At 43.6% G+C, this 26,461-nt stretch overlaps 2 protein-coding genes across 4 annotated transcripts in view; one reads left to right on the top strand and one right to left on the bottom strand.

Annotated features, from left to right (window-relative positions):
- Positions 1-11,037, bottom strand: part of LOC102934511 (riboflavin-binding protein) — a 38,380-nt gene extending 27,343 nt beyond the window's left edge. Inside the window, exon 1 of the mRNA XM_007069183.4 lies at positions 10,820-11,037. The gene's annotated coding sequence lies outside the window, so the exon portion shown is untranslated. The remainder of the gene's footprint in view (positions 1-10,819) is intronic.
- Positions 11,038-12,283: 1,246 nt separating this feature from the next.
- Positions 12,284-26,461, top strand: part of MAST2 (microtubule associated serine/threonine kinase 2) — a 372,012-nt gene continuing 357,834 nt past the window's right edge. For 2 of the 3 annotated variants that reach the window (XM_037907057.2, XM_043521549.1), the window contains exon 1: positions 12,284-12,686. In XM_037907057.2, coding sequence (XP_037762985.1) covers positions 12,513-12,686 — 174 coding nt within the window. In that variant the 5' untranslated portion in view covers positions 12,284-12,512. The remainder of the gene's footprint in view (positions 12,687-26,461) is intronic. The other variant, XM_037907059.2, reaches the window with a different exon arrangement.

The raw sequence follows: 26,461 nt of genomic DNA, 5'->3' as shown, positions 1-26,461 counted from the left end.
ATCCACTTAGGAGCAACTAATTTCATTTTATCAACTAATTTTTTTTAATAGATGAAAAAATAGTTACAGTTTATGCACAGCAGCTACTAGTTAGAACTATCACATTAAAACTAGAAAGTGATTAGTCTACATTATAAAACAATCACTTACACATTTTCACATAAAATAAATGCATTTTAGAGTTGTAGTCAAAATAGCATTTAAGGATTTTTTTTACTCCTACAACATAAATTGGCAAACTGATATGAACTAAATAGAAAGAAAATAACTGTTTCTGGCTTGATACTTTATACCATATGTCAAGCTTCAACATGGTGCAGTTTTTTTTACAGCTGAGTTCAAAAGCTCTGAAAATAAAGGCTCTTAATGACAATACTAATGGATTTTTATCTACAGCAACATTGAGCATGACAATCAGTAACATTGGTTGAAAATAAGAATACTTCACACTTCTCTAGCACCACCTATTTTAGGATCTCAGGGCACTTTACCAAATGTCATTAATTAAACCTAATACCTTTCTGAGGTGGATACGTACTATTATCAGCATTCTATACATAGGAAAACTGAGGCCCAGCCCAGAGGATTAAAGTCAGCTCTTGTGTCAGTGGGCAAAATTCCACAGATTCATCTCCAATACATTCAGCTTACTCCATGACTGAAATTGCCCAAGAAAGAAAAATAGACTTGCTTAAGGTCATGCATATCAAGTCCAGGGCAGTCACTGGAACAGAATCCTGACTTGTAAACCACTGCTTTCAATTTGAGACCTCGCCTTTAAGCCTTGCCGCTGTTTGCTCTGGCCTCCACACCTGCCTGGTATATATATATGATGTTCTCTACCTCATGGGAACACCCTACACCCCCATGTTCATCCTTATAATATGATTGTGTGGTATCTAATGCAAAGTTTGTCATGTTGGGTGTCTTTGGAAGGCTCATGATGTCCTGAGCATTGTTGTTATGGCAATGTTATAGTAATCATTGTTATAGTAATGTTATAGGTTATAATTTCATGTATATAGTTATGAGGCTGAAAATGTGTCCTCATGGCTTAAAGCAAGCTGAGGCAAAAACTCACCAAGAGCAGAGGGGCAGTTCACACCTCATCAGGGCATGTATGGACAAAACCCAGCCCAGCCTCACAGGAACAAAGGACACTGGCCTATGCAACAACAAAGGATCTGTTGGACTCTCAGGTGAGTCACCCTGCTTCCTCTGATCAGTTTGGGACTGCGATGAGGTAATGTTCACCTGACTCTGAAGCGGGGAGGGCAAAGCCAAGAGGGAAGAAAAAACATGATAAAAGGGAGAAATTTTCCATGCTCTTCCTCTCTCTTCCACTTCCATGTACAGACATCACCACCAAGCGACTGAAGCGCAGATCAAAGGGGAGAGCCTGGCTGAAGGGCAACCAGCCAGCCTGTGGTGAGAAGCATCTCAGTTTGTAAGGGCACTGAAAGTGTTAAGATCAGCTTAGAATGTGTTTTGCTTTTATTTCATTTGACCAAATCTGACTTGTTATGCATTGACTTATAATCACTTAAAATCTATCTTTATAGTTAATACATCTGTTTGTTTATTCTACCCAAAGCAGTGTGTTTGGTTTAAAGCGTGTCAGAGATTCCCCTTGGGATAACCAGCCTGGTACATATCAATTTCTTTGTTAAATTGACAAACTCATATAAGCTTGCAGCGTCCAGCGGGCATAACTGGACACGGCAAGATGGAGGTTCCTAGGGTTGTGTCTGGGACCGGAGATATTGGCTAGTGTCATTCGGTTGCACAATCCAAGCAGCTTACATGCCAGAGGCTGTGCATGAACAGCCCAGCAGTGGGGGTTCTCACAGCAGGGCAGGGCAAGGCTGGCTCCCAGAGTCAAGGATTACTAGAGAACTTTTAGTGTGTGCGAGCAGGGTCCACAGAGACCAGCTGACGCACAACACTATTGTGCACTAAAAATTACTCCCCTCTGGTGTGGACAAATGCACGCTGTAGACAAGCCCTTAGAGCAGGGGTGGCCAACCTGAGCCTGAGAAGGAGCCAGAATTTACCACTGTACATTCCCAAAGAGCCACAGTAATATGTCAGCAGCCCCCCATCAGCTCCCCCATCCTGCTCCCAGTGCCTCCCACCCACCGGCAGCCCCGCCAATCAGCGCCTCCCGCTCCCTCCCCGCACCTCTCGATCAGCTGTTTCGTGGCATGCAGGAGGCTCTGGTGTGGGGGGGGAGGAGTGAGGGCACGGCAGGCTCAGGAGAGGGGACGGGAAGGGATGCAGTGGGGGCAGGGCCTGTGGCAGAGCCAGGGGTTGAGCAGTGAGCACCCCCGGCACATTGGAAAGTTGGCACCTGTAGCTCCAGCCCTGGAGTCAGTGCCTATACAAGGAGCCACATATTAACTTCTGAAGAGCCGCACGTGGCTCCGGAGCCACAGGTTGGCCACCCCCGCCTTAGAGGTATATGTACACCAAAAGGTTTGTTGAAACTTCTCTGTTACAGAATTGGCATGCAAACTATATTTATAGAAAACTGGGATATTTTTCAGACTTTGAAGGGGGATCCAGAAAGGAGCTGTCACAGTACCAGAGTTACTGGACCTCTGATCCCTCCTCTAGGGTATTCATGTTAAGGTCTCAGACCTCTAGCCATCACCTTTCCCTGGGCTGGAAACCATCTTCCAAGCGGAGACCCTGGCAGATTTAAAGTACTTCAGGTGTTCTCATAGGGCCCGTCTCTGCTCACAGTCTCATGCTTCTCTGCTCTTGAACTGAGTGTGAATGACCCTCTCCTCAGGTCACGGCTCATATTTTAAACAGTTTCAAATCCTCTGTCTGCCCAACACCTTTGAACCAGGTCAAAGCAGTCTGTCTGCTATTCCCCAGGGGTGAAAATATAAAGGACTTGTTATCTACATTGTTTCAGTATTGGGGATTTGCATTCATTACTCCCTTCTGACTTTAGTTCCTGCAGGAAACATCCTTTATCTTTCAGAGTAACAGCCATGTTAGTCTGTATTTGCAAAAAGAAAAGGAGTACTTGTGGCACCTTACAGACTAACCAATTTATTTGAGCATAAGCTTTCGTGAGCTACAGCTCACTTCATCGAATGCAGACATCGGATACAGCTCACTTCTGCATCCGATGAAGTGAGCTGTAGCTCATGAAAGCTTATGCTCAGATAAATTGGTTAGTCTCCAAGGTGCCACAAGTACTCCTATCCTTTATCTTATCCATTTAGCCAGGCATACAACCACTGGCCCGCCCATAAAGATACATATCATGTTTATCAAGTTGATAAAATAGTCTTTGAATATTCTGTGTTCCATAACATCACTGCTGTCACAGGAACAGTTGCCTGGGGATTCGGCAGGGTTTCCAGCAGCAAAGAGGAAGGACAGTGAAGTCTGTTTGACACCCCTCACGCTTTACTGTGTCGGCTGAGGTCCAGAATGGCATATAGAAGTTCACCAGAGGGACCAGGCTCAGGCACTGTAGAAGGAATACTAGCCCATCATAATCCAAGATGAAGACTCCTGTTTTTTTTTTTTATTTTAAGGTATATTATGGGTAGTTAGTTTATGGATTGTTTTATATTGGGAGGTGAGTTACTGGGGATTTCTGTTTTCATGACAGCTCTAGATTTTGAGTGGGTCATATTGCTTTTTCTAGAAACAAGGTGGGTGAGGTAACATCTTTTACTGGATTGACTTCTCTCCAACAGAAGTTGGTCCAGTAAAGGATATTACTTCACAATCTCTTAACATCCTGGGACCAACATGGCTACAACAACACTGTATACAATATTGCTTTTCTGTAAGTTAAGTTATTGCTGAGTTGTACTGTTTTCGGTCAGTGACTATCTAATCTAATCTAATCTATCTATCTAATTATTAGCTGTGGTACTTATAAGGCCCCCATTCCCATAGTGTCTGAGCACCTCACAATATTTAATGTCCATATCAATGCACTGTAACGTTTCTACCTTTTCATGTTTTTAAATAAAACTAAAACATATGTAACATTAAGATACGTGTCCCAGAGGAGTAATAAAATTCATGTGATATAGAGTCCATTATTTTCACTCAGTTACGGCTGATCATCTGACTGAATGATCATGGATCATGATGTTAATCAAAGTATGTTTCTATGCTGAAAAGTAACTATGTAAAAATGACACCTGCTTACTCTACAGACCTGTTCCTTTTTTGAGAATCAGATCTTATATTAGTGACTGAAGTAAGTTTTTATCACTTTGTATTCCTGTTAGCATTGCAGAGCCAGCCAGTTAAGAGGAACTGAGCTGGATTCTATTCCTGCTTGTGTATCAACAAAATAATTATTTACACACTTTCAATCAGTTACTCCTGTGCAACCCTATTTCCTTCAGTGGGGTTCCAAAGATGTAATCAAGGCATGATCTGAAGACAACAGAATTTCCCAAATAGAATACATTTCCCAAATGTAAATGAGAACATAATTTGGCTGACAGAATTTTTATTATGGATGATGATGCATGAGAATGAAAAAATTTAGTTTGCTTTTCATATCTCAGGTTGCGTTTGCAGACATGCCAATTAGAAAAAAAAGTATTTTTACATTTTGAGCATATTTAATCTAGAAATCATTAAGAGGCAATAAACATAGGATGCCTTAGTTATAATTGTCACACACACACAGTCCTAGTAAAGCTCCCGCTGCTGGACACTCACTAGGCTGCTGAGTTGGGTCCCAGTGCACTGGACTCATGTGCTCAAAGCTTCCCTGTACCCAAAAATGCTGTAGCACTACTCCTCCCCTTGGCCTCTCTAACACACTTCCTAGGCACAGACTCTGTCTGCTAGTCCTTCATGGAAATTAGACCATGTTGCTAGCCTTGTTGCCGATGGTCTCCAGGACCACTGCTGACTCCTCAGACTCTCCCACAGCTTAGCACACCCTTTTCCAGAATTCCAACCATGTGGTCCCACTGGGTTGACAGTTTAACTATTCAGGGGCACCTGAGAGTTAAGCCAGCTGACACACAGGTAGATTCTGCACATGATTCTGAATACAATTACTCTTTACTTTGATAGCACGAGAAATACAGAGCTAGACAACATAATGAACACATCTGGATCTAAGTTCCCTCTAAGCTGCGCGGCCGTGCAGCAGCCTATTAAGTGCTGCACAGGCGCTCAGGGCTGCGGTGCGGACAGATGCTACTCCCCCAGCCCCGGACCTGCCACAGCTGGGGGAGAAGTACCCCTCCCGCAGCCCCAACCCAGCCCCGGCCCAGCCCTGCCACTGTCAGGGGACAGGAGCCTATCCCGCGGCCCCAGCCCCGGGGCTGGTGCGACAGGGAGAGGCACTTCTCCCCCCCAGCCCAGGTGCTGTTGCAGGGAGAGAGATCTGGAGATGTCCTCTCTCTGTGCTGTAGCCCAGGGGTAGCCTGCACCCCAAACCCCTCATCCCCAGCCACACCCCAGAGCCCGAACCCGCAGGTGATTCATTCTGCACATGCATGGGAACACTGATCTGGATGCATTTCCCTGCCGCAGTTTCCTCATCACTCTAGAGCATTATTTGGGTGTAGCTTAAAGCCCTCTTAGTAATCTAGGATCCTTCCTCTCCCCACTGGCCTTCTGCACATGGCTTCTCATCCAGGACATGGAATCTCTGGTCTCTCTCTCTCTCTCTCTCTCTCTCCCCCAAATCAGTTTGCTTCCTTTCCCCTGGCTGGTCCCCAAGTTAAACAAGATCCACTGCCCACTACAAAACCATGCCTCCCTCTTTGCCCAAAGCTTCCTGGGCATTTTCCACTCTCCAAACCCCAGCACCATGCATAGAAGTTGAAAGAACTAGTTCTCCCACCTTCAGCCAACCTATTGTCTCAAGGTGTTTCCAACTGAGTAGGTGACCACTAAGGTTTAATAGCTGACCATCCCTAGTCTGGCAGGTAATGAAAAAGCCCCATCAATTCATGGCCAGATCACTAAACACTGAGGCATTCCATGACACAAAAATTTCATAACAACCAGAATTCATAAGCTGTACATAGATAGATTCCTCAAATCGTCCCAAGGGTCATTCTAAAGAACAGATCATTTTAAAGCTGCTTCTGGCCTGCAATAACATGTACATCATCCTCTTTGCCAATTTAAGCAAACATTATTCATTTTTACTTTGTTAGACTTCAGAGCAATGCTTTTGGATTCATAGTGCTGTCTCTTAAATGTTAGGATTTTTCTCAAAGAGACACTTCTGCTCGTCCCAGTTCTGCACTCCTTATACAGAAAAGACAAATCTGGGGTGAAATCGTGACCCGATTGAGTATTGCCATTTACATCAATGGGGCCAGAATTTCAGCCCAGTACTTTTGTCTGTGTAAGGAATATATTAAGTTATAGGTTGGTTTGAAATAAAACTTATTTGCTTTCTTCTAATTTGTGTGAAAGTATGTGCTCTGGAGGATGGACACTGAAATGTATAAGACTCCTCTAACCAGTCACAGGAATGGCAGATACAAAAACCCAGAGGATGAATCACTGGAAAAGAAACCTGGGATTTGAATAGACTGATAGGGTTAAAAAACCCCCCACCAAACAAAATAAAGGAACAAACCTCAAAAAGCAAAATAATTTCAAGACCAATTTTGGGCTTTTCAACCCTGAGAGAATAAAGGAGGCATGTGAAGATATATTAAAATAACTACATTATCTTATTGCTGTGTATAAACCTCCTGAAACCATGAAACTGAAATCTGTTTCTGTACTAAAATCTTTCCCCCCTGCATTTTGCATTCTTGCTAGATTGGAGTTATGAGGGTGTTCCTGGACTGTTGGCAAAATTTTTTGTATTTTTAGAAAAACAGTATTTTTTTTGGAAAACTCCTTGCTGTACAAAGCATGACATGGGCTTTGCAAACAGAAGAAGAAGAAAAGCTGGGTCCAGTTTAGCCAAACTCTTATTACAGTACCAACCGACAACTATCATGACTCCATCTCAGATTGTTAATATTTGATTGAAGTAGTACTATAATTTTCCAGTATTTGATGCAAAATATTCGTTCTTTTTTTCAGCTGTGGAATACTGATTCTTTTAGAATTTGCTCTTCATTTATTGTAGGCAGTGTTGTTGTAGCCATGTTGGTCTGAGGATATTAGAGACAAAGAGGTGAGGTAATATCTTTTATTGGATCTTTTATCTTATGCTTGTCTCTCACCAACAGAAATTGGTTCAATAAAAGATATTACATCACCCACCTTGTCTCGCTTTATTATTATTATTATTATTAATTATTTGTATTGAGGTAATTCCTAGTGGTCCCAGCCCCACTGCGTTAGGCACTGGATAAACCAGGGATTGGCAACGTTTGGCATGCGGCCAGCCAGGGTAAGCCCGCTGGTGGGCCGGGCCGGTTTGTTTACCTGCCGCATCTGCAGGTTCGGCCGACTGCAGCTCTCACTGGCCGCGGTTCGCTGCTCCAGGCCAATGGGGGCTGCGGGAAGCAGCGTGGGCCGAGGGATGTGCTGGCCACCGCTTCCCGCAGCCCCCATTGGCCTGGAGTGGTGAACCGCGGCCAGTGAGAGCTGCAGTCGGCCGAACCTGCAGATGCGGCAGGTAAACAAACCGGCCCGGCCCGCCACAGGGCTTACCCTGGCTGGCCGCATGCCAAACATTGCCGATCCCTGGTATAAACATATAACAAAGAGACGATCCCCGCCCCAAACATCTTACAATCTAAGTATAAGACAAGAGACAACAGGAAGCTATGACAAACAGATAGCAGAAGCACAAGGTAACAAAGAAATGGTTCTGGTCAGCTTGATAAGCAGCAGTGACAGGACATGAACAGCTTTACCATTGTTTTTTGTAGGCATCACAGTAGAGGAGAGTTTTAAGGAGCGATCTGAAGGAGGACAACAAGGTGGCTTCGTAGATTTTTATGGAAAGCTGCTCCCATGCATTCTTTATTAATCCCAGGAAAACTTGCTTCTTGTAACTCTGCTGTTTTGTGACACAGTTTGCGGCCCTGTTCGCATTAGGAAAGCTTTCACTGGTATAAATACATAGATGTAGATGTTTAATATGGTTGTTTAGGTGCTAACGCAATATAAATATTAGAGGCCCTTTTGTGCCAGGCACTGTACAGCCAAGTCAGCTCTAACGGAGTCGAGAATCAAACCCTTTATATATATTTATTAATTGCTCTCATTTGTCTCTTTTTTTATGCTATGTAGCATTCCATGAGCTCTTTGGTTGATAACAAGACTGTAAACCTAGGTATTACACAAACTGTGTTCTCTCCCACTCACCCTTAGTTTTAACCCGTTATATAAACACCCACTAATAACCAGTACTTTCCTATTAGGTATTTAAATGATATACACCAGTGCAAACCCTTTATGTTGATGAATTGCACCAGAGCCAAGTGAAGCATCTACCATCAGCGCAAATTTCTTTACTCTATATACAGGGCCCACGAAGCTAATAAGAGAAATCTCCATCTTATGATTGGACTTTATTTTACAGAGAAACATAGGAATTACCAAACTGGATCAGACTAGTGGTCCATCTAGATTACTATCTTGTCCCTGAGAGTGGCCAATATTAGCTGCTTCAGAGGAAGATGCAGAAAATTCTGTAAGGGACAGTTATGGAATAATTTGCGGGCAGGAGAAATTTCTTCCTAATCCCCATCAGTTTGTGACTAGTTTATGCCTTGAAACATGAAGACTTATATCCTTTCTTAAACAAGCAACCCTCCTGCCCTTATCTAATGTAACTGCGAACGTTCTAATTATCCACATGGATTTCAATCTCTCTAAAAAAAATTCCTATTCTTCTTACAATGCATATACCATTTTCTCACCCATTTAAAATAATTGATTCTATACCTTAGCCACTTGTAACTGATACTGTTCAGATGCATCCTGACACCCTTTGACTGAATCTTGAAGAGTACTGCCACAGAGGCCAGACTGGCTGAATGGCCAAGATGCATTGTGGTAGTACAGGGTCTATAGTTTCTTGTCCCCTCAGTGGGTCTTTCTTGTATATAGGACAATCTGTCCCAAAATAATTGCACTGTTTTTAGTCAGAGATGATGGCATGATGCCAGCTGTCAACGTTAGTATTCCAGTGTCAAGACCAAAACTTCACTGTGAATAGCATTGGAACTGGGCCACTTATAGAAAGAACAAAATGGCTACGCATACATAAAAGCTAGAGCCATTTCATCCAGCTCAGAGTAGCAATGTTGAGAATGAAGATCATGTAGATAGTATGAATAGAATGTTAAGTGACAAGCCTTAGTAATATATTTGTTTGGCAGCAGCAGCTTCTGCTCTGGAAACAGTAAGCCAACTGATCAGCTGGCTAATTTTTGTTTTAGTTATTGCTGTAAATCTGGTATTAATGGTAAAGTTAAAGTATCAGTGAAAATACTTGATTTTGTCCTCAGACAGCACAAGTTTAGCAGCATTCTAGCATATACTATTTAGTTTTAATTATTATTTTCTGTTTTAATATGAGGTTTATGAATCTAATGGTTTCTCCATGCTGAATATTTCCATTCCAGATCCAGTCATTTGTACCGTAGCAAAGTGTCCAAGAGTCATAAAAATGCTCAGGATTGATTTGTATCCTTTCCTTTCTGAAAATGTTAAGCACTGGTACATTTTGGAAGTATATTAGGCTGGATTCTGTGGTCTTCTAAGAAAGGCCATACTGGGTCAGACCAAAGGTCTATCTAGCCCAGTATCCTGTCTACCGACAGCGGCTAATGCCAGGTGCCCCAGAGGGAGTGAACCTAACAGGTAATCATAGAATATGAGGGTTAGAAGGGACCTCAGGAGGTTATCTAGTCCAACCCCCTGCTCAAAGCAGGACGGATCCCCAGTTTTTGCCCTACATCCCTAAATGGCCCCCTCAAGGATTGAACTCACAACCCTGGGTTCAGCAAGCCAATGCTCAAACCACTGAGTTATCCCACCCCCTAATAATCTTGTGATCTCTTTTCCTGCCATCCATCTCCACCCTCTAACAAACAGAGACTAGGGACACCATTCCTTACCCATCCTGGCTAATAGCCATTAATGAACTTAACCTCCATGAATTTATCTAGTTCTCTTTTAAACTCTGCTATAGTCCTAGCCTTCACAACCTCCTCAGGCAAGGAGTTCCACAGGTTGACTGTGCGCTGTGTGAAGAACTTCCTTTTATTTGTTTTAAACCTGCTGGCCATTAATTTCATTTGGTGGCCCCTAGTTCTTATATTATGGGAACAAGTAAATAACTTTTCCTTATTCACTTTCTCATACCACTCATGATTTTATATACCTCTACCATAACCCCCCTTAGTCTCCTCTTTTCCAAGCTGAAAAGTCCTAGCCTCTTTAATCTCTCCTCATATGGGACCTGTTCCAAACCCCTAACCATTTTAGTTGCCGTTCTCTGAACCTTTTCTAACGCCATTATATCTTTTTTGAGATGAGAAGACCAAGAATTTAAACATTCTCAAGAATAATTTTAAAAAGCTCCCACTCATTTACATCAATAAATCATTAAAACATGTTTTCTGCTGCTGTTTCTATATATAACAAAGAGAATTTATAACATCTATGTCTCCAGGACAAAGACATACAAACATTTTCAGCAGGGCAAAGCGGAAGAAAGAACTATTTTCCACAGCAATGGAATGCATCCTGATTTGTGCATGGCAACACAGAAAAAAGACCAACTTTGAAGGCTGCTTTTTCTGCGTATCACTCCAGAAAGAGGCATATTATAGCCTCAAAATTCAGTTAATATTTAAAGGTAAAGTGTTTACAGGCTTACATGGCTATGACCAGCTCAAATGAGACAGGAGATGAATAGTTAAGGATATATGGTCCGGTTATTCCTTGAGAATGAATCAGTACAGTTCATGTTTTCCAGTAGAGAGATGGTGAACTCCATTTTCATTTGTTCCGTGTTCCAGTCTTTCTGTAAGGAAACACTGGGCTATAAAATGTGGTGGACAACTGTTGCTTATCTCTGGTTTTTTGCATATTCCTGATCTTACAAAGTACTTGGAGTTGTCTACAGAAGAATGGGGTCCTAACATCTACTCACATATGTAAGGGGCTAGGTATAATAGGACAAAATTGCTCCTGTTGTTTTATTATTCTGTTATTGTTTGTCAGGGGTTAAAAAAAGAGGTGATACTTCTCCAAATTCCACCCACACAGTAAACTATGCCCATTCAAGTTACCAAAACAAGAGACTACTCATAGTAGACTGTATAGATGTTCAAAATATATGATTATGTGTATGCTCCACTGGGCTCCTTGATCTTGGCTCCCCTTCAGTGGCATTTGAATATTCCCAGGGACTTTGCTGGACTTCTGGGGTTTGGTTTCCCCTCAATCAGACTGGACCCCGTTAGGCTCCTTGAGCGTGACTCCTTCTTGAGATTTTAAAAGGCGGTGGTATCTCCCAAATGCCCACCTACTGATGGTGTTACAAGACTATGCTCACAGTGGATGGTACAGCTCTTATGATCCCCTCTTCTTTCTTACATCCTTTCCTGAGTAATGAAATAGCTAACAATACTGACACTTAAATTTATCATCACTGGGCACGCCAGTTAAGGTGAATGAGGCAGTTCAGATCTCTCAGACCTGTTGTTCTAGACTCCGGAAGATGCTGCTACTTGCATTACACTTTATGCGGATTTCTGAGGTTTCCCTTGCTCTGAAAGCAGCCGGAGACCACCCCTTTTTTGCAATGAAAGCTCAGATTCCGTTGCACAAGGCAGGCGCTTGGGAGAGTTGTCCATGTGCCATGCTGTCAAATGCTGGTCCAGCACTGGCTGCTGTTTGGTCAGTCGATGACTGGCATGGTATTCCCCACCCCCCATTCAGTTGTTTCCCATGATCTGGGCAATTAGCCTTCGGCACAAGGTAGCCAGCTCATGGCATGGCTGGGCTGGCTCCCGGCCCAGCTGCCCTTAGCCTCTGCCCTGCCCTGACAGGACTGGGGCCAGGGGCGGGTGCTGCGGGCGACACCGAGGGCTGGCTCTGCAGTAGCCTGAGGGTAGCCTGCCCCCTCCCTTCATTGTGCGCGGTGCCACCCTCGCCTGCGCGCCTCCCGCCTCGCCTCTCCCGACCCGTCCCTCCCTCGCGCTGCGCCTCGCGGGCGCGGCCCCTCCCGCCTCGCTTGTCCCTGTGTCGCGCGCCCTCGTTACCGCCCCCTTCTCGCCCGCCGCGCGCCGCGGCTTTCCCGCCCACCCGCCCGCCGGAGCGTTACCGGCCTCTCGCGAGAACAGGGGAAGGGGGCGGTGCCGCCGCCGCCGCCGCCGCCGCGCTCGCTCGCTCCGCGCCACAGCCGCCCTGACAGGCGGGCGGGTGAGGCAGCGGCGGGGCTGGTCCCTCCGCTCCGTGCCGAGGAGGCGTCGCCGGCTCGGCTCTCCTCTGCGTGACTCACCCCGGCCATGGCCGGCTGCGCGCCGCGGGGGCCGCCGCTCCGCCGCCGCTGAGGAGCCGCCGCCATGAAGAAGGGCCGCTCGCGGGGGGACAAAGCGGGGCCCCCGCCGCCCCCCAGGAGGGAGCCCGCCCGGGCGGCCGGCGCCGCGGAGGGGAGAGCTGCCCCGGCGGGGGGCGGCAGGAGGGAGCCGCAGGACGCCAGGGCCCCGGGCGCCGCCTGCAGGGAGGCGAAGGAGAAGGTAAAGGGGGCACCGTGCGGGGGGCGCGTTGCGGGGCACCGGGCCAGTGTGACTGGGCTGCACGGAGTGTGTGTGGGGGCCCGCGGCAGAGTGAAGGGGCCGGTGGGGCGGGGGCTGTGGGTGTATCATGGGGTGAAGGGAGCCGGCGGCGTGGGGGCTGGTGCCTCCGGGGGGGGCTGGCTGGGTGCCTCGCAGGGCAGCGGGATCGGGTGCCGAGGGCGGGAGGCTGCACGCACCTGAGTTGCGGGTAGGTAAATGCGGTGAGGCAAGCGTCGGGGAAGGGGACGTGATGTGGTATGCCTGGCTTGCCGCAACCAGGGGGCAGCCAGTCCCATACGGGGTGCCTTTGGGTGAAGAGAGGGAAGCGGGAATGGGGAGAGTTGTGACCACGGGACCTTCTGGGGTGTAGACATTGCAGGTGGCAGCTGGGGTTGGCGTGGCTCTGATGGAGTTGGCTGGATGAGTCTGGGAGGTGGAGGTGTGCGGCACTGGCTAGAAGCTGGTTTTAGGGGGCACATGATGCAGTATTATGGGCGCAGCAGCGTTTGTTGAAAATGCACATTAAATGCATCCTGACAGGCAAATGGTTTAAGAAACAAGGGAAGATAGAAAATGTATCTGAGAAACTAGTGAATCAAAAATTGAGTCATGGTCTGCACTGCTTTGAATGTGTAAAGTGCCAAATAAATGCCAAGTATTATTATGGCTCTTTGAGCCAGAGCCCACACTGTAGACTGTACGAGGGAAGGGGAAAAAAGAACGTAGCAGAATCCAGCTTTGTGTAACATGCTGACTACTAGTATTAATAATATAATTATAGCTCTCGTTATTGAAGGATCCTATCCTAGATTATTATTAATTAAAGTGTCTATGGTAAGTCTATAGGACTGGTTAATATTGTCTTGGTTCTTTATATAAGTGATTTCTATTGTGCCCAGAAAATTAATCCTCTGTATTATAATTCTCTAAAGTTTGTAAAATTGTTTAAAACTCAGAAAACTCAGGACATGTCAGCTTTTCAAACCCAGCTTGTTTTTTTCTTTCCCTTAAATGTAACTTTTTTTCTAATTAAAAATAAAATGACGAATTAGACATTTTGAGACTGCTATGATTACCAAGAGGTCCTAAATGCTTTAGTTTAGACATAGTTAAACACAATTTAACAAATAACTATTTATTTTAATTTTCTCTCTCCATTTCTCCCAGAATATGGCAGATGAGATTTAGCAGGTTAGAAAGACTGGTGAACCTTTTTAGTGACATTTGATTTTATTTTTAGAGTAGCAAAAGGTACAATAAGTATGCAGACTACGGTAGTGCAGTAATGCATCATTTTACTTGGCCATTTTGAGAGTCATATTAAAAATAGAGCTCTCTGGGTTCTGTTTCGTGTCAGCTAAGCAAATCCTATGTCTAGATTTTCTTTGGAGGTGACCCTGTTTCTTCTGTATAGATTGTAGGCATTCTTAAATGATTAAATAACAGCTGCATCTGATGAGAGAAGACAAGTTAATGTCTATACAAAACTTGGAACATGAGTACTAATATAACATTATGGTATTGAGAATCATCTTCTAGTTGGTATTTTTTGCAAATAGTTACTTTCCATATCTTTGCAACTAGTAGTCAGAGTAATTTCATCAATATAGATTGTAAAAATCTATCTGCCGTAGGCCTTTGACTTTATTGGTTGCATGTATCACTGCTTGTCATTTTAAGATTGTTTTGATATGTTGAAACTGAGAAAAGGTTTTTTGTTGTGAAATGAGATATTGGAAATATCTTACTAATTTAATGTTTGTCACTTTTGTTTTGAAATATGGCGTCTGAAACAGGAAACCATATTTAAGCTGCTTTATAGAAAATAAGCTTAGTTAGTTGTTAAACTATTACAGTCTAATGGAGGACTTAATTTTGCTAGTGTTATGAAACAAGAGTGGAGGACCAATCTGTAAGCTCCATGGGTATATGTGTTGATGAGAATCTCAGAGTCTTCCCTGCTGGGAAGAGGGAATTTGCTGGAATTCCTATTAGCATGCTGCCCCCCTGGACTCTGCTTGGGGTTAGGGGTGGGGGTATTTGTGTTGGCTTTGGGCCAGAGGATGTCTGATAAAATTTAAGTCCTCCTTTGACTGCCCTTGCTGATGCTAATTGCTTTCCAAAGTAGTAAGAGTAACCTCCATATGTTTATCAATTTCAGAGTTTGGCATATTATAGAAAAACTAACCAGAGTCTTGTTAATTTTGCTCTGCTGTTGCTTGGAAGAGTTAGGAGCTGCACTAGAGCTATCTGTGAACTTAGAAAGATAGAACTGCATTGCTTTACATTTGGTTCTTATTTAGAAGGTTCTCTTTGCAATGGTAAGGAATGGGAACCTTTTAATGAAATCTTAAATTCTTCCTAAGATTGATGGTCTAGGTCCTATCAAGTAGGTGAATGGATTTTTCGAGGTCCATATTAATGAATGGACGTGGGATGGTGCTGAAAGGTCACTGTTAATGCCACCTTGGTGGCTGGGTGCTATGTGTCCCTTGTGTGTGGTTGCTAGCTTGAATGTAGAAGAGGGGGAAGTTATATATATGTGGCAGTTCTTGCCAGTATTACGTTAAAATGATTTGGAATCAAGTTGTGCACTAGCTAACGCATGTAACCATGTGATCTTATTATTGTTACCCTTGTGCTCCCTTTCCTTCTATCTTATGTTACATGTTGTGTCTTGTCTTAAATTAGATTGTAATATCTTTAGGGCAAAGAATGTTGCTTTATGTATTTGTGGAACACGTGGCACAGTGGAGCCCCAATTCCAAATTTAGGCCTTGGGGCACTACTGTAACAAAGATAATATATAGGCCTTTTCATGAGCATGTAGGACGCTCGCTCTGGGGTGGGGGAAATGCACATGAACGTGTATGTCATTTAACCTTGCAAGGCTCAAACATGTATATCCAGGTAGAAAAAAGGTTATTTTGTTGAAACTTCTTAAGGTAAATCCATTTTTTACTCTGTCTATGGCACACTGACAAAGCAGCATATAGAAGATGTTCACGTACTTCATTACTTGTTTTAAAAAAATCTTACATGTACACCTTCTGACTTTGTAATTCTATCTGAGTTTTTGAAGAATTAATATTCAACTACAAATATTTTGACATCTGAAATTTTAAAACTGTACATTCTACAATGCAGTAGATGTTCTTTAAGGAAGGTCAAATTTTGGCTCCAGTTTTCTTGATATTTTGCCATTAAAGAACACATTTAATCATGTCAGACTGGTGGTTGGAAAATTTAGAATATATCAAACGGAGTCAAGTAATTAGGGCCCCATCCCTAATTCATGTGGATGGACTCTTGGGCAGTTTTGGAATGTCACAGAGTTTAGTGGGACTGTGCAGGTGGCAAGTTCCATCCACTTGGATCTGATTGCAGGACCAGGAACTAGAAGCAAAATAGGGACCTTTTTAAAATCTGTCTTCTCAATTGCCCATTAAAATAGTGATGCGTAAAGCAACATTTGCAATGGCAAGATGTTAATTGTGATTGAGTGCTATCTGTGTTCTTGACATTCCACAAAACAGGAAAATGACCCTACCCCTTGAAGTTACAGTCTGTTAGATACAAATAATGCATTTCAAATACGGTTATGTGTTAAATGCAAGAAAAGTGTGCTAAAAGGACATTAAGATTGCAAAGTCAAGCACTCAAAAATTAGGGACTGCCAGAATTAAGATTGCCTGCCTTCTGTACACAGGAGAGGTGCTCTGCCTACTGTCAGTTCAGGTTCCTGGACCAGGACTTGGCACAGCCTGCAGCAGCCCAGAGCTGCTATTGCAGGAGAAGTCCTACTCAGCCCTACGTTAGAGCATGTTCAGTGTGGATGGAATCTTTGGGAAATATAGTTACTAAGAAATTGCTAGTATGCAAAGCATATGCAAACTGCAACTTTTCTAAGGTTTATAACTTGGCCAAATTTGGGCGGTTTTTTGGGGAGAAGATAACTCATCCCTGATGCAGAGGCCACCCTCATGCCAAACCTTAAGCCCAAAGCATGGGGAAGTGAGCTTCTCAAAGAAAAGGTTGCCAAAATTTTTTTATCATAGGCAAAACGATGTATTTCTCCCTAGCCTCATTCTTGGAAACACCAAACTGTTTTGTCATCTTAAGATTGACACCCAGCATGGAAAATTTCAGCCCACATGGTTAAAGTTTGGCAAAGCATAAGACAGTGTTTTCAGTTGCTTATAAATAGGAAATGTCAGGCAATCATAATAGCCAGCACTAGCAGCCCCACCTATAATATGAATTCTGTCTTCCATCTTGAGTTTTCAGTGTTTTACAGTATAAATGTGTAGAGGGAGATCTTTGAAGACTCAGGGCAGTTTGATGACCAACTCCTAAATAAACGGGAATTAAGTGCCAAACTGCCCTTTGTGCCTTTGAAAATCTCCCACATAAATGTACTAAGTCTCTGAATATCCCTATGACATACTCTGAGCATGGTAAATGTTATCTCCATTTTATAGATTGAGAAGTTGACTTAGTCCACATCCACCCTACAAACTTTGGTTTATGCAAGTTATGTCAGCATACACCTACTGACATTTGTATATCACTTGGGTGCATGCGTTCTTTACTGCTTATGTTGGAGTTGCACGTACTCACTAGGAATGCTTTTGTTGATGCAAAGTGTTGTGGTGTCCCAGTGTGCCACACGCCACCATCTGGTGCAGTACCTTTTGGGGAATTTTTGCAATGTGTTGTGGCCAGAAAGAATAGTACAGGGGTCAAGTTCCCAGCATGGAACTTTCTTCTTCCCATAATGCTATCCGTATCCCATAATTTTCCTGCCTTTTTAAAAATTCCATAAGCCCACATCGCACTTTTCAAAGTCTGCCATTTCTGACAGATGTATCAAGCCCCAGCTCTGTATTAGTCTCTTGAATGGAGCAAATACAGGACATGTGATTCTCATGTATTTGCAGACCTGCAGGAAGTAGTGCAACAGTGGGGGACATGACTGTTTTCCAAGGACAGTTTGCTGAGCGACATAGTGAAAAACAATTCAAGGTTGTTGGTGGCATTCATGGAGTAGCTGAGGATGGTGAGGCACAGTTTCTGGGCCTGAGAAATGAGCACCAATTTGGTGGGATTGCATCATAAATAGGTTTGGAATGACAAGCAGTGGCTGCAGAGTTTTTGGCTGTGAAAGACCACATTCCTGGATCTGTGTGGCAAGATTGCCCCAGCACAGGGGCACCAGAATGAGAGCTGAATTGCTACTGTTCCGTGCAAAATTGTTTTGGAGTTGGAAAAGCCACAGTGGAGCCGTTGACATGTGAATGTTTAGGGTTAATCATCATCATCTGCTATGCAGGACTGTGGCTCTTGGCAACATGCAGGACACAGTGGATGGATGTGCACCAATAGGGTTCCCGAACTGTTATGGAACGATAGATGGCATAAACGTCCCTATTTTGGCACCAACTGACCTTTCCACAGTGTACATCAACAGAAATGGCGACTTCTTTTTGGTTATGCAAGCATTGGTGGATCGTCTGGGACGTTTCTCTTATATCAACATGAGTTGGTTAGGGAAGGTGCATGACCTCTGCATTTTTAAGAACACAGTACTATTCAGAAAACTGCAAGCAGGGACATTATTTCTTGACTGGTGCATAGGTGTTATGGAAATGACAATAGTTATTCTGGGTAGTCCCAGCCTATGCCTTGCTCTCCTGGCTCATAAAGCTGTATACTGGCTACCTTGACAGCAAGAAGGAAAGTTTCAACTATTGGCTCACAGGTGCAGAAGGTGCTTTACATTTACAAGGGGCTGTACATTTACAAGTCCTGAGTGCTTCGAGTGCCACAATACATTCTGCAATATGTGGTGTGCACTTATAAAGATAATTTTTTCTTCAAAAATAGAAATTTGAGTGGCAAAAAAAAAAGGGGTGCAAAAAAAGCAATGCAATACAAACTTTTAACATAAATTAACATAAATGAACTTTAAAATTAGAAAGTCAGCAAACATTTCTGTCCATTTCAGTTCACAAATGTAGTCCATTGTGGCTGCACATAACCAACCGTAATTCTCATAAGGCAGTGTATGTGAAGCTGTGGTTTTCTTTGCTGTCCCCTGGTGTAGATTGGTAGAGGTAAGGATGAGGCCCATTGTGCCATGTGGTACATTGGGGGGTATAGGGAGTTGCTCCCATGGAGATCTCTAAGGACTGCAAAGGATGGGGAGCCTGGCATTTTTGGACCTCTTTGTCAACCAGGGTCTGTAGCATTTGGGTTTGCTGCTTGAGAAGGCCTGTTATGTCCTGGTGCATCGTCCTCTTCTGTTCCTGCTGGGACTTCTGGGCCTTTCTCTTGTCTGCTCTGTCCTTTTCCATGCTGTCTTGCATGTTGGCCCTCCAAACCCTTTGTTTGAAGTCCAGTGCAGAACTGGCTTGCAGGATCTCACTGAACATGTCCTCCCTATTCCTCTTCTTTCTCCTTCTCATCAGCATCAGGCATTCTGTTGGAGGAGGCACTCCTCAAGGCCGCAGTGGCAGCATCTTCTGATAAAAACAGACAGATGTATCTCTGGATTTACAGTCACAATGGAAAGGGAAACAAATTTCAGAACTCCCTTCCCTTACTGCCATAAAAAGTTTTAATAAGACATGCTTATTGATGCTTATTGACAAATCCCAAAAGCCAAATGAACAAACAAACAAAAAAAGCTGAACAATGCTTATTGGATTAAAGATGAATTAAAATACATCCTCGTCTAATATTAATTTTTCTCTGTAATTGTAGTTGCTACAGGGATTTTGTGTAATTGCGAATGAGATGATTGGGCAGGGAGGCTATTGCTCTGTTAAGATGTGGTATGCTATAGGAAAATTTGGAGAACCTCTGGAACAAACAATGTCAGGAAAGGGCATCAAAGGGAAGTGAAGACTCTTCATAAGCAAATTATACTTTGTGGGTAGTTTGTGCTCTTTAATAAATACAGTTGGCTTAAGAGTGAAGTTCGGAGGCTAGTATGGTTTAATAAGGAAATGAAGCTGTAGCAAAGGCTAAGAAGTCACATTTACAATCTGAAGCGTGCAGTGCAGAAGAGGATTGGTAAGAATATAGAGTTAAGAAATTGTAGACTGGAATCCAGAGGCTAAACTTAGGACTCAAATATCCTCCCTATCCTTCCACTCCACAGAACACCACTAATGTGACAGTGCATTGTGCTGCCATTGAACAACTTTGCTTGACTTGAATGGGTTTTTTGAACTAATTAAATCCTAAAATCATTTATTAAAAAATCAGGTTTATACAATGTTATCCTCCTGTATCTTGAAAAAAAAGTTATTTTCATTTATATTTGGTGCCTCTTGTCACTAGTTGTAGGTGCACCTTTACCCTGTGTAAATTGGTATCAACTAAGGTGTACCTCCATTGTGACTTTTTGGGCTGGCATAAATTAGTGATTCAAATAGAACTCTCTGTTCTTTTCATCGGTAGGTGTTAGTTCCCCTAGTTTGTTGCATTTTTCATCAGAAGACTCTAGCAGTATGTTTTCGTTGAAGTATATTGCACAAATACTTAAAAGCTTCCTTTATAACTGAACTAAATAAAATACTACAGGCTACAAGGGGCCACAGCAATGGTTCCCTCAACCCACCCAGCAATATTGTTAATCTATCCAACTATACTCTCAGGACAGCTGCTTCTGCTGGGCTATCTCGGGGTCTCTCCTTCTGCCCCTCCACCCCCTCGAACATGATACAGTTCTGTGGTGACCTAGAATCCTATTTTCGACGTCTCCGACTCCAGGAATATTTCCAAAATACCTCTGAACAACATAATGATCCACAGAGGCCTGCCTACCAACATTACAAAAAGAAGGATTCTAGGTGGACTCCTCCTGAAGGTCGAAACAGCAGACTGGACTTCTACATAGAGTGCTTCCGCCGACGTGCACGGGCTGAAATTGTGGAAAAGCAGCATCACTTGCCCCATAACCTCAGCCGTGCAACACTCTCACAAATCTTGGGAGAAAGGCCAGTCCTTGCCTACAGACAGCCCCCCAACCTGAAGCGAATACTCACCAACAACCACATACCACACAACAGAACCACTAGCCCAGGAACCTATCCTTGCAACAAAGCCCGTTGCCAACTGTGCCCACATATCTATTCAGGGGACACCATCACAGGGCCTAACAACATCAGCCACACTATCAGAGGCTCGTTCACCTGCACATCCACCAATGTGATATATGCCATCATGTGCCAGCAATGCCCCTCTGCCATGTACATTGGTCAAACTGGACAGTCTCTACGTAAAAGAATAAATGGACACAAATCAGATGTCAAGAATTATAACATTCATAAACCAGTCGGAGAACACTTCAATCTCTCTGGTCACGCAATCACAGACATGAGGGTCGCTATCTTAAAGCAAAAAAACTTCAAATCCAGACTCCAGCGAGAAACCGCTGAATTGGAATTCATTTGCAAATTGGATACTATTAATTTGGGCTTGAATAGAGACTGGGAGTGGCTAAGTCATTATGCAAGGTAGCCTGTCTCCCCTTGTTTTTTTCCTGCAAAACCCCCCCAAAGACGTTCTGGTTAAACTTGGATTATTGCTGTGCACATTGTAAGATGAGCTGTTGCCAGCAGGAGAATGCGTTTGTGTGTGTGGTTTTTGGAGGGTGGTGTGTGTGGGGGGGGTGAGAAAACCTGGATTAGTGCTGGAGGTGACCCACCTTGATTATCATGCGCATTATAAAGAGGGGTTTCAAAGGGGGATGGGCTGTTGCCAGCAGGAGAGTGAGTTTGTGTGTGTGTGTGTGGGGGGGGCGGGGGGGGGGGGGGGGGGAAGGGTGAGAAAACCTGGATTTGTGCTGGAAATGGCTCTACTTGATGATCACTTTAGATAAGCTGTTGCCAGCGGGGGAGTGGGGTGGGAGGAAGTTTTGTTTCATGGTCTCTGTGTGTATATAATGTCTTCTGCAGTTTCCACGATATGCTATGCATCCGATGAAGTGAGCTGTAGCTCACGAAAGCTCATGCTCAAATAAACTGGTTAGTCTCTAAGGTGCCACAAGTACTCCTTTTCTTTTTACGAATACAGACTAACACGGCTGTTACTCTGAAACCTAAATAAAATGGACGCTTTCCTAATATTATTTGGTAGAGCAGTTTTGTCCCTAATATTCCATCTCATTGGCACCATTCATTGAAAAACTTAATTCCCATTCCAAACCCATTAATGTACTATGAATGCAGTTTCTCCCTTCAGTACAGTGTTTTTATTGATTTCACTCAATTGGCTGGATTTCAGTAGGAAAAAATAAATTTAACAAAGATATGCCCTCCAAAATTCCTGCTGAATTTATCTCTGGTTTCTAGTGGATTTGTGGAGAAAGTTCTTTGACAATTGGGATACTTTGTATGTTTTAGCTGGAATAATGGAGCAGTGGGGCAAAATTGAGTTGGCTTCAATTTCTCTGGACAGCTGAAAAATCTAGACTTTAAGAGCTATAACTGGTCATATCTGTTGGGAACTTCTGACAAAGATAAATTGTCCACATCTTACTGGATGATAGACATTGCTTTGAAAAACATTGAAATAAACCCTAGATGGGGGTCATCAAGCAAGTTTGCAAAACTTTCTAGATTATGAAAGGTACAGCTGAGAGACTACAATGAAAGTCCACAAGAAAAATAAAAAACTAAGTTAACTATTTATTATATCTATGGGCAAGTACAGATAAGGATAAAAAAAGCATTTAAATGAGACCCACAAAGAAGACAACTAGGAAATTCATAAAAACAAGCAGGAAATAAAACTAGAAGAACTAATTCATTTTCTTCATTAATTCATACCCACTTCGTTGGATGAAGTGGGCATTCACCCACGAAAGCTCATGCTCCAGTACGTCTGTTAGTCTGTATGGTGCCACAGGACTTTCTGCTGCTTTTACAGTTCCAGGCTAACACGGCTACCCCACTGAAGCTTAATTCATTTTGTTAATCCTTTGGTCTTCTGTTCTTGAGAGCACTTTTACTGGTCCACCAAAGTGTTTCTATGCCAGGTAGTTCACGAGATAAATAACCTTAAAATCTTGTCATTTTTATTGTCACTTCTTCTTCAGTTCTAACATGACTTCAGCAGTTGTCACAAATAGTTCAGGTTTTAGATGAGTGCTTCATGCCATTTGAAGCTCACTTCCAAACTTTCTCAGATTTAAACTACCTGCTGCTTAGTCAAGTCAAGATATTTGAGGGGTTTTTCCATGTTGTTCCTATGTGCAAAGATAGCTATCAAGATATTGTATTTTTTTTGACTGCCAAATAACTTCCCCCACCCCTGTACTGGCCTATTTGAATAGTGCAGTTATTTGGAACCCCAGTGTTCCGCTTCAGCATGGGAAGGCAGAGAAACTCGTCTCTGAGCTCTCATCTCTTTCAAAGTGCTTCCCATCCTCTCTTAGTATCATTCTGGTAGGTAGAGGGATTCTCTGAGACAGGAAAGAAGGGCTGGTTATGCTTTTAACAATAATGGCTATTTCCTTAGCATGTATTCATTGCCCCTGTTGTGACTGTTATGGTGGGTGGTAATCCCCCCCCCCCCGCCCCCGAATAAAAATAAATAAATAAAAAATCCCAAAGTGGAAACCAAAGGCAAAACTTTATTTGGGGCTGAATTGAGTATTTAGGAAGAAAAATTGACTGTTCAACAATTCTGTAAGCCAGGCTCTTGGCTTCCCCCTCCCCCCGACTTCCATAGAAGTATGCTTTTGAGCTTGGGCAGTGTGAACCAGTGGATTCTCCCCAGCCCCTGGGAGTTTGGCAGATGATCACTAAGGTGAATTAACTCTCCAGGTAAGCCCCAAATGTCACTAAACCATTGACTGGTGAGCCAGGATGACCTGAGCTCCACAGAAAGAGGGGGTGAAGAAAGGGTACCAGAGAGACTGTAGGAGTATTTATAAAAGGGGAGTACCAGTATTTAGTTTATTATTTACACCTTATTATAATTTACACGCAAACCTTTTAGTCCTGTTTTCCCCATAAATTCTCTTATCTCTCAGGCAAGTCCAGTTTCCTAGGGAGGTAGGCCCCAGTCTGTGCCCAACTCTCCCCAAACTCAGAACCTTTCCCCAAGGTGATGGTGTCTCCTGGACCTTTCTGGAGCTGTCCCCTGCAACTCCTGGCATACCTTCAGCCTCCAGTCTTCCTTGTGTTGACCCTTCTCTTCTGGAATGAGCTGGTTCTGGCTTATATAGCCCCCAGACTCTTTCTACTGCCAGAAGCCTCTGAGGGTAGTAGTTATTTGGAGTTACTTGGTTGCTTTTTTTTCTCTTTCAGCATGTGTTAGTTCACTTTACTTTGTCGAGTTATGCTGCTTCTGCCCTGAGTGTCCTGGGTGGGCTCAGCACCAATCACACTTCTTTTTTTATGCATCTGTGTCTTTGACTTGCTACCCCGCAAGACTTACAGAAAAGGAGGACTTGTGGCACCTTAGAGACTAACAAATTTATTTGAGCATAAGCTTTCGTGAGCTACAGCTCACTTCATAGGATGCATCAGATACACAAGTACTCCTTTTCTTTTTGTGAATACAGACTAACACGGCTGCTACTCTGAAGACTTATAGAGGCTCCCAGATTAGATCCTGTGTAGTCCCTCTCCAGGCTTTAAAAGGCGGATGGGTCCAGGATCTTTCAAAGTACTCCTCATTCCTCTACCATCCCAGAAACAAGCCAGTGCCACACAAAAGCTATGCCTTGGACACTTTGTGCTGTTTTTTTTGTGTCATGTTCACAAGACTTTTGATGCAGTCTCTTCTTTCCCCTTCCGCTTTGATTAGAACCTTAACCTGAAATTAGGGCTGTCAAGCGATTAAAAAAATTAATTGCGATTAATCAGTTTTAATTGCACTGTTAATAACAATACTTTTTATTTAAATATTTTTGGATGTTTTCTACATTTTAAAATACACTGATTTCAATTACAATACAGAATACAAAAGTGTATAGTGTTCACTTATATTTCTTTTTGATTGCAGATATTTGCACTGTAAAAATAGATTGTTTTTCAGTTCACCTCATACAAGTGAGGGGCCGGCTGGGGGCAATGGGGCATGGGTGGGTGTGTGTGTGTGTGTGTGTGCACGCGCGCGCACTCGTCCTGGGGGCGAGGGGCCAGCAGGGAACAATGGGCACGGTGTGGGAGAGAGGGGTTTGCCCCCAGCTGGCCAGTCGCTTTTGGGACCCATGGGGCATGGCTTGGGAGTGAGAGGGTCGGTCTTCGGAGTGAGTGGCCAGTTGGAGGCAATGGTGCATGGGGGGCGGCGGTTGGTCCTGGGAGCAAGTGGCTGGCTGGGGGCAATGGAGCATGGCGCGGGGAAGAAGGGGTCAGTCCCTGGAGTGAGGGGCTGGCTGAGAGCAATGGGGCACTGTGTGGGAGAGTGCGTGTGAATGTGTGTGTGTGTGTGTGGATCCCTACCTCTCTGCCAGAGCCAGGATGAGAGCCACTTCTTCCTCTGTCCTCTTCTTTTCTCTTCCCGCTTTCTGGTGGTGGCTTGGGTTACTGTGAATGACTGGACATTGTCAGGTCCCTCTGCAGCTGATGCCTTCCTCCCTGCCCAGAGGTCTGCAATTAACCTGTTAAAAAAATTAACATGTTAATTTTGTTTTCAGTTAATCACTGGTGTTAACTGCAATTAATTGACAGCCCTATTAAAAATGCAGAAACAGTTGGAAAACCTAGTGAGAAAGCTCAAGATGGGGATCCTAAAGATCCTGATTTTTATTTGCACTTTTTGCTACTGAATGGTCTTAGTACTATGCCCTCAATTTAACATGTTTCAAACTTCAATCAAATAAAATACACCCTCCAGAGGAATTGCATTTTTGAGTATTTGGAACCTGTTGGCCATATTTTAGGACAGCCTGAGGCTCCTGTCTGCCAAATCTATTCTCCTTCTTGGCTCCCTCAGAGTATGTGCACCATTGAGGCCTAGTGTACCCCATCATTTCAACACACTTGTCACTGGCTTTTCTTAGGAACACAGCAAAATGGTCAAACCCATGCTGCCAACCAACCACCAAAATAGCTGGAATTTGTGCAAAGAGTTAAGCTTGAATTTTTCTCCCACGTTCCTCTTTAGGCATCAGAGAACATACTCTGTCACTTTATTGCTCTTGCCCAGTTCTCAATGGACAATTTTAATGGCAGTGATGAGAACATAAGAGCTGATATGCTGGGTGAGACCGTGGTCCATCTTGCCCAGTATCCTTTCTCTGACTGTGGTTCCTACCAGAGCTTCAGGAGGAGTGATCCATCCCTGTCATCTACTGCTGGGTTCTGGTAGTCAGAGACTTAGAGGTTCCCTGAGTATGGGGTTGTGTCCCTGACCATCTTGACTAAAAGTAAAAGGTCAGAACCAAGGGAGAAGAGTGCCTCAAAACATGGTATAGCTAATAGATCACTAAACAAGGGCCTATCGGAGGACACAGCAATTTTAAAATGATGGAAGGTTCTCAAATGCTAGTGCTCTCCTGCCCATCTCTTCTAGTTTCCCATGATTTCAGTCTGTGTTGACAGAAGTTGTTTCTCCTTTTAGCATGGTTGTCGTCTGGTTCAACAGCAAATTCAGTAATGATAGAAAATGAAGATTTTTCTAATCAGGTCCCTAAATCCTCGGACTCCTGAGATGATAGAATCTCATTAGCAGGGATCCCAGAAATCCGTTTGCTCCAGAAAAACGTGGAATTT

This window comes from Chelonia mydas, chromosome 8 (assembly GCF_015237465.2).
Source record: "Chelonia mydas isolate rCheMyd1 chromosome 8, rCheMyd1.pri.v2, whole genome shotgun sequence".
Lineage (NCBI taxonomy): Eukaryota > Metazoa > Chordata > Testudines > Cheloniidae > Chelonia > Chelonia mydas.
The sequence above is the reverse complement of the archived record's forward strand: the minus strand, read 5'-3'. Positions and strand labels throughout refer to the sequence as shown.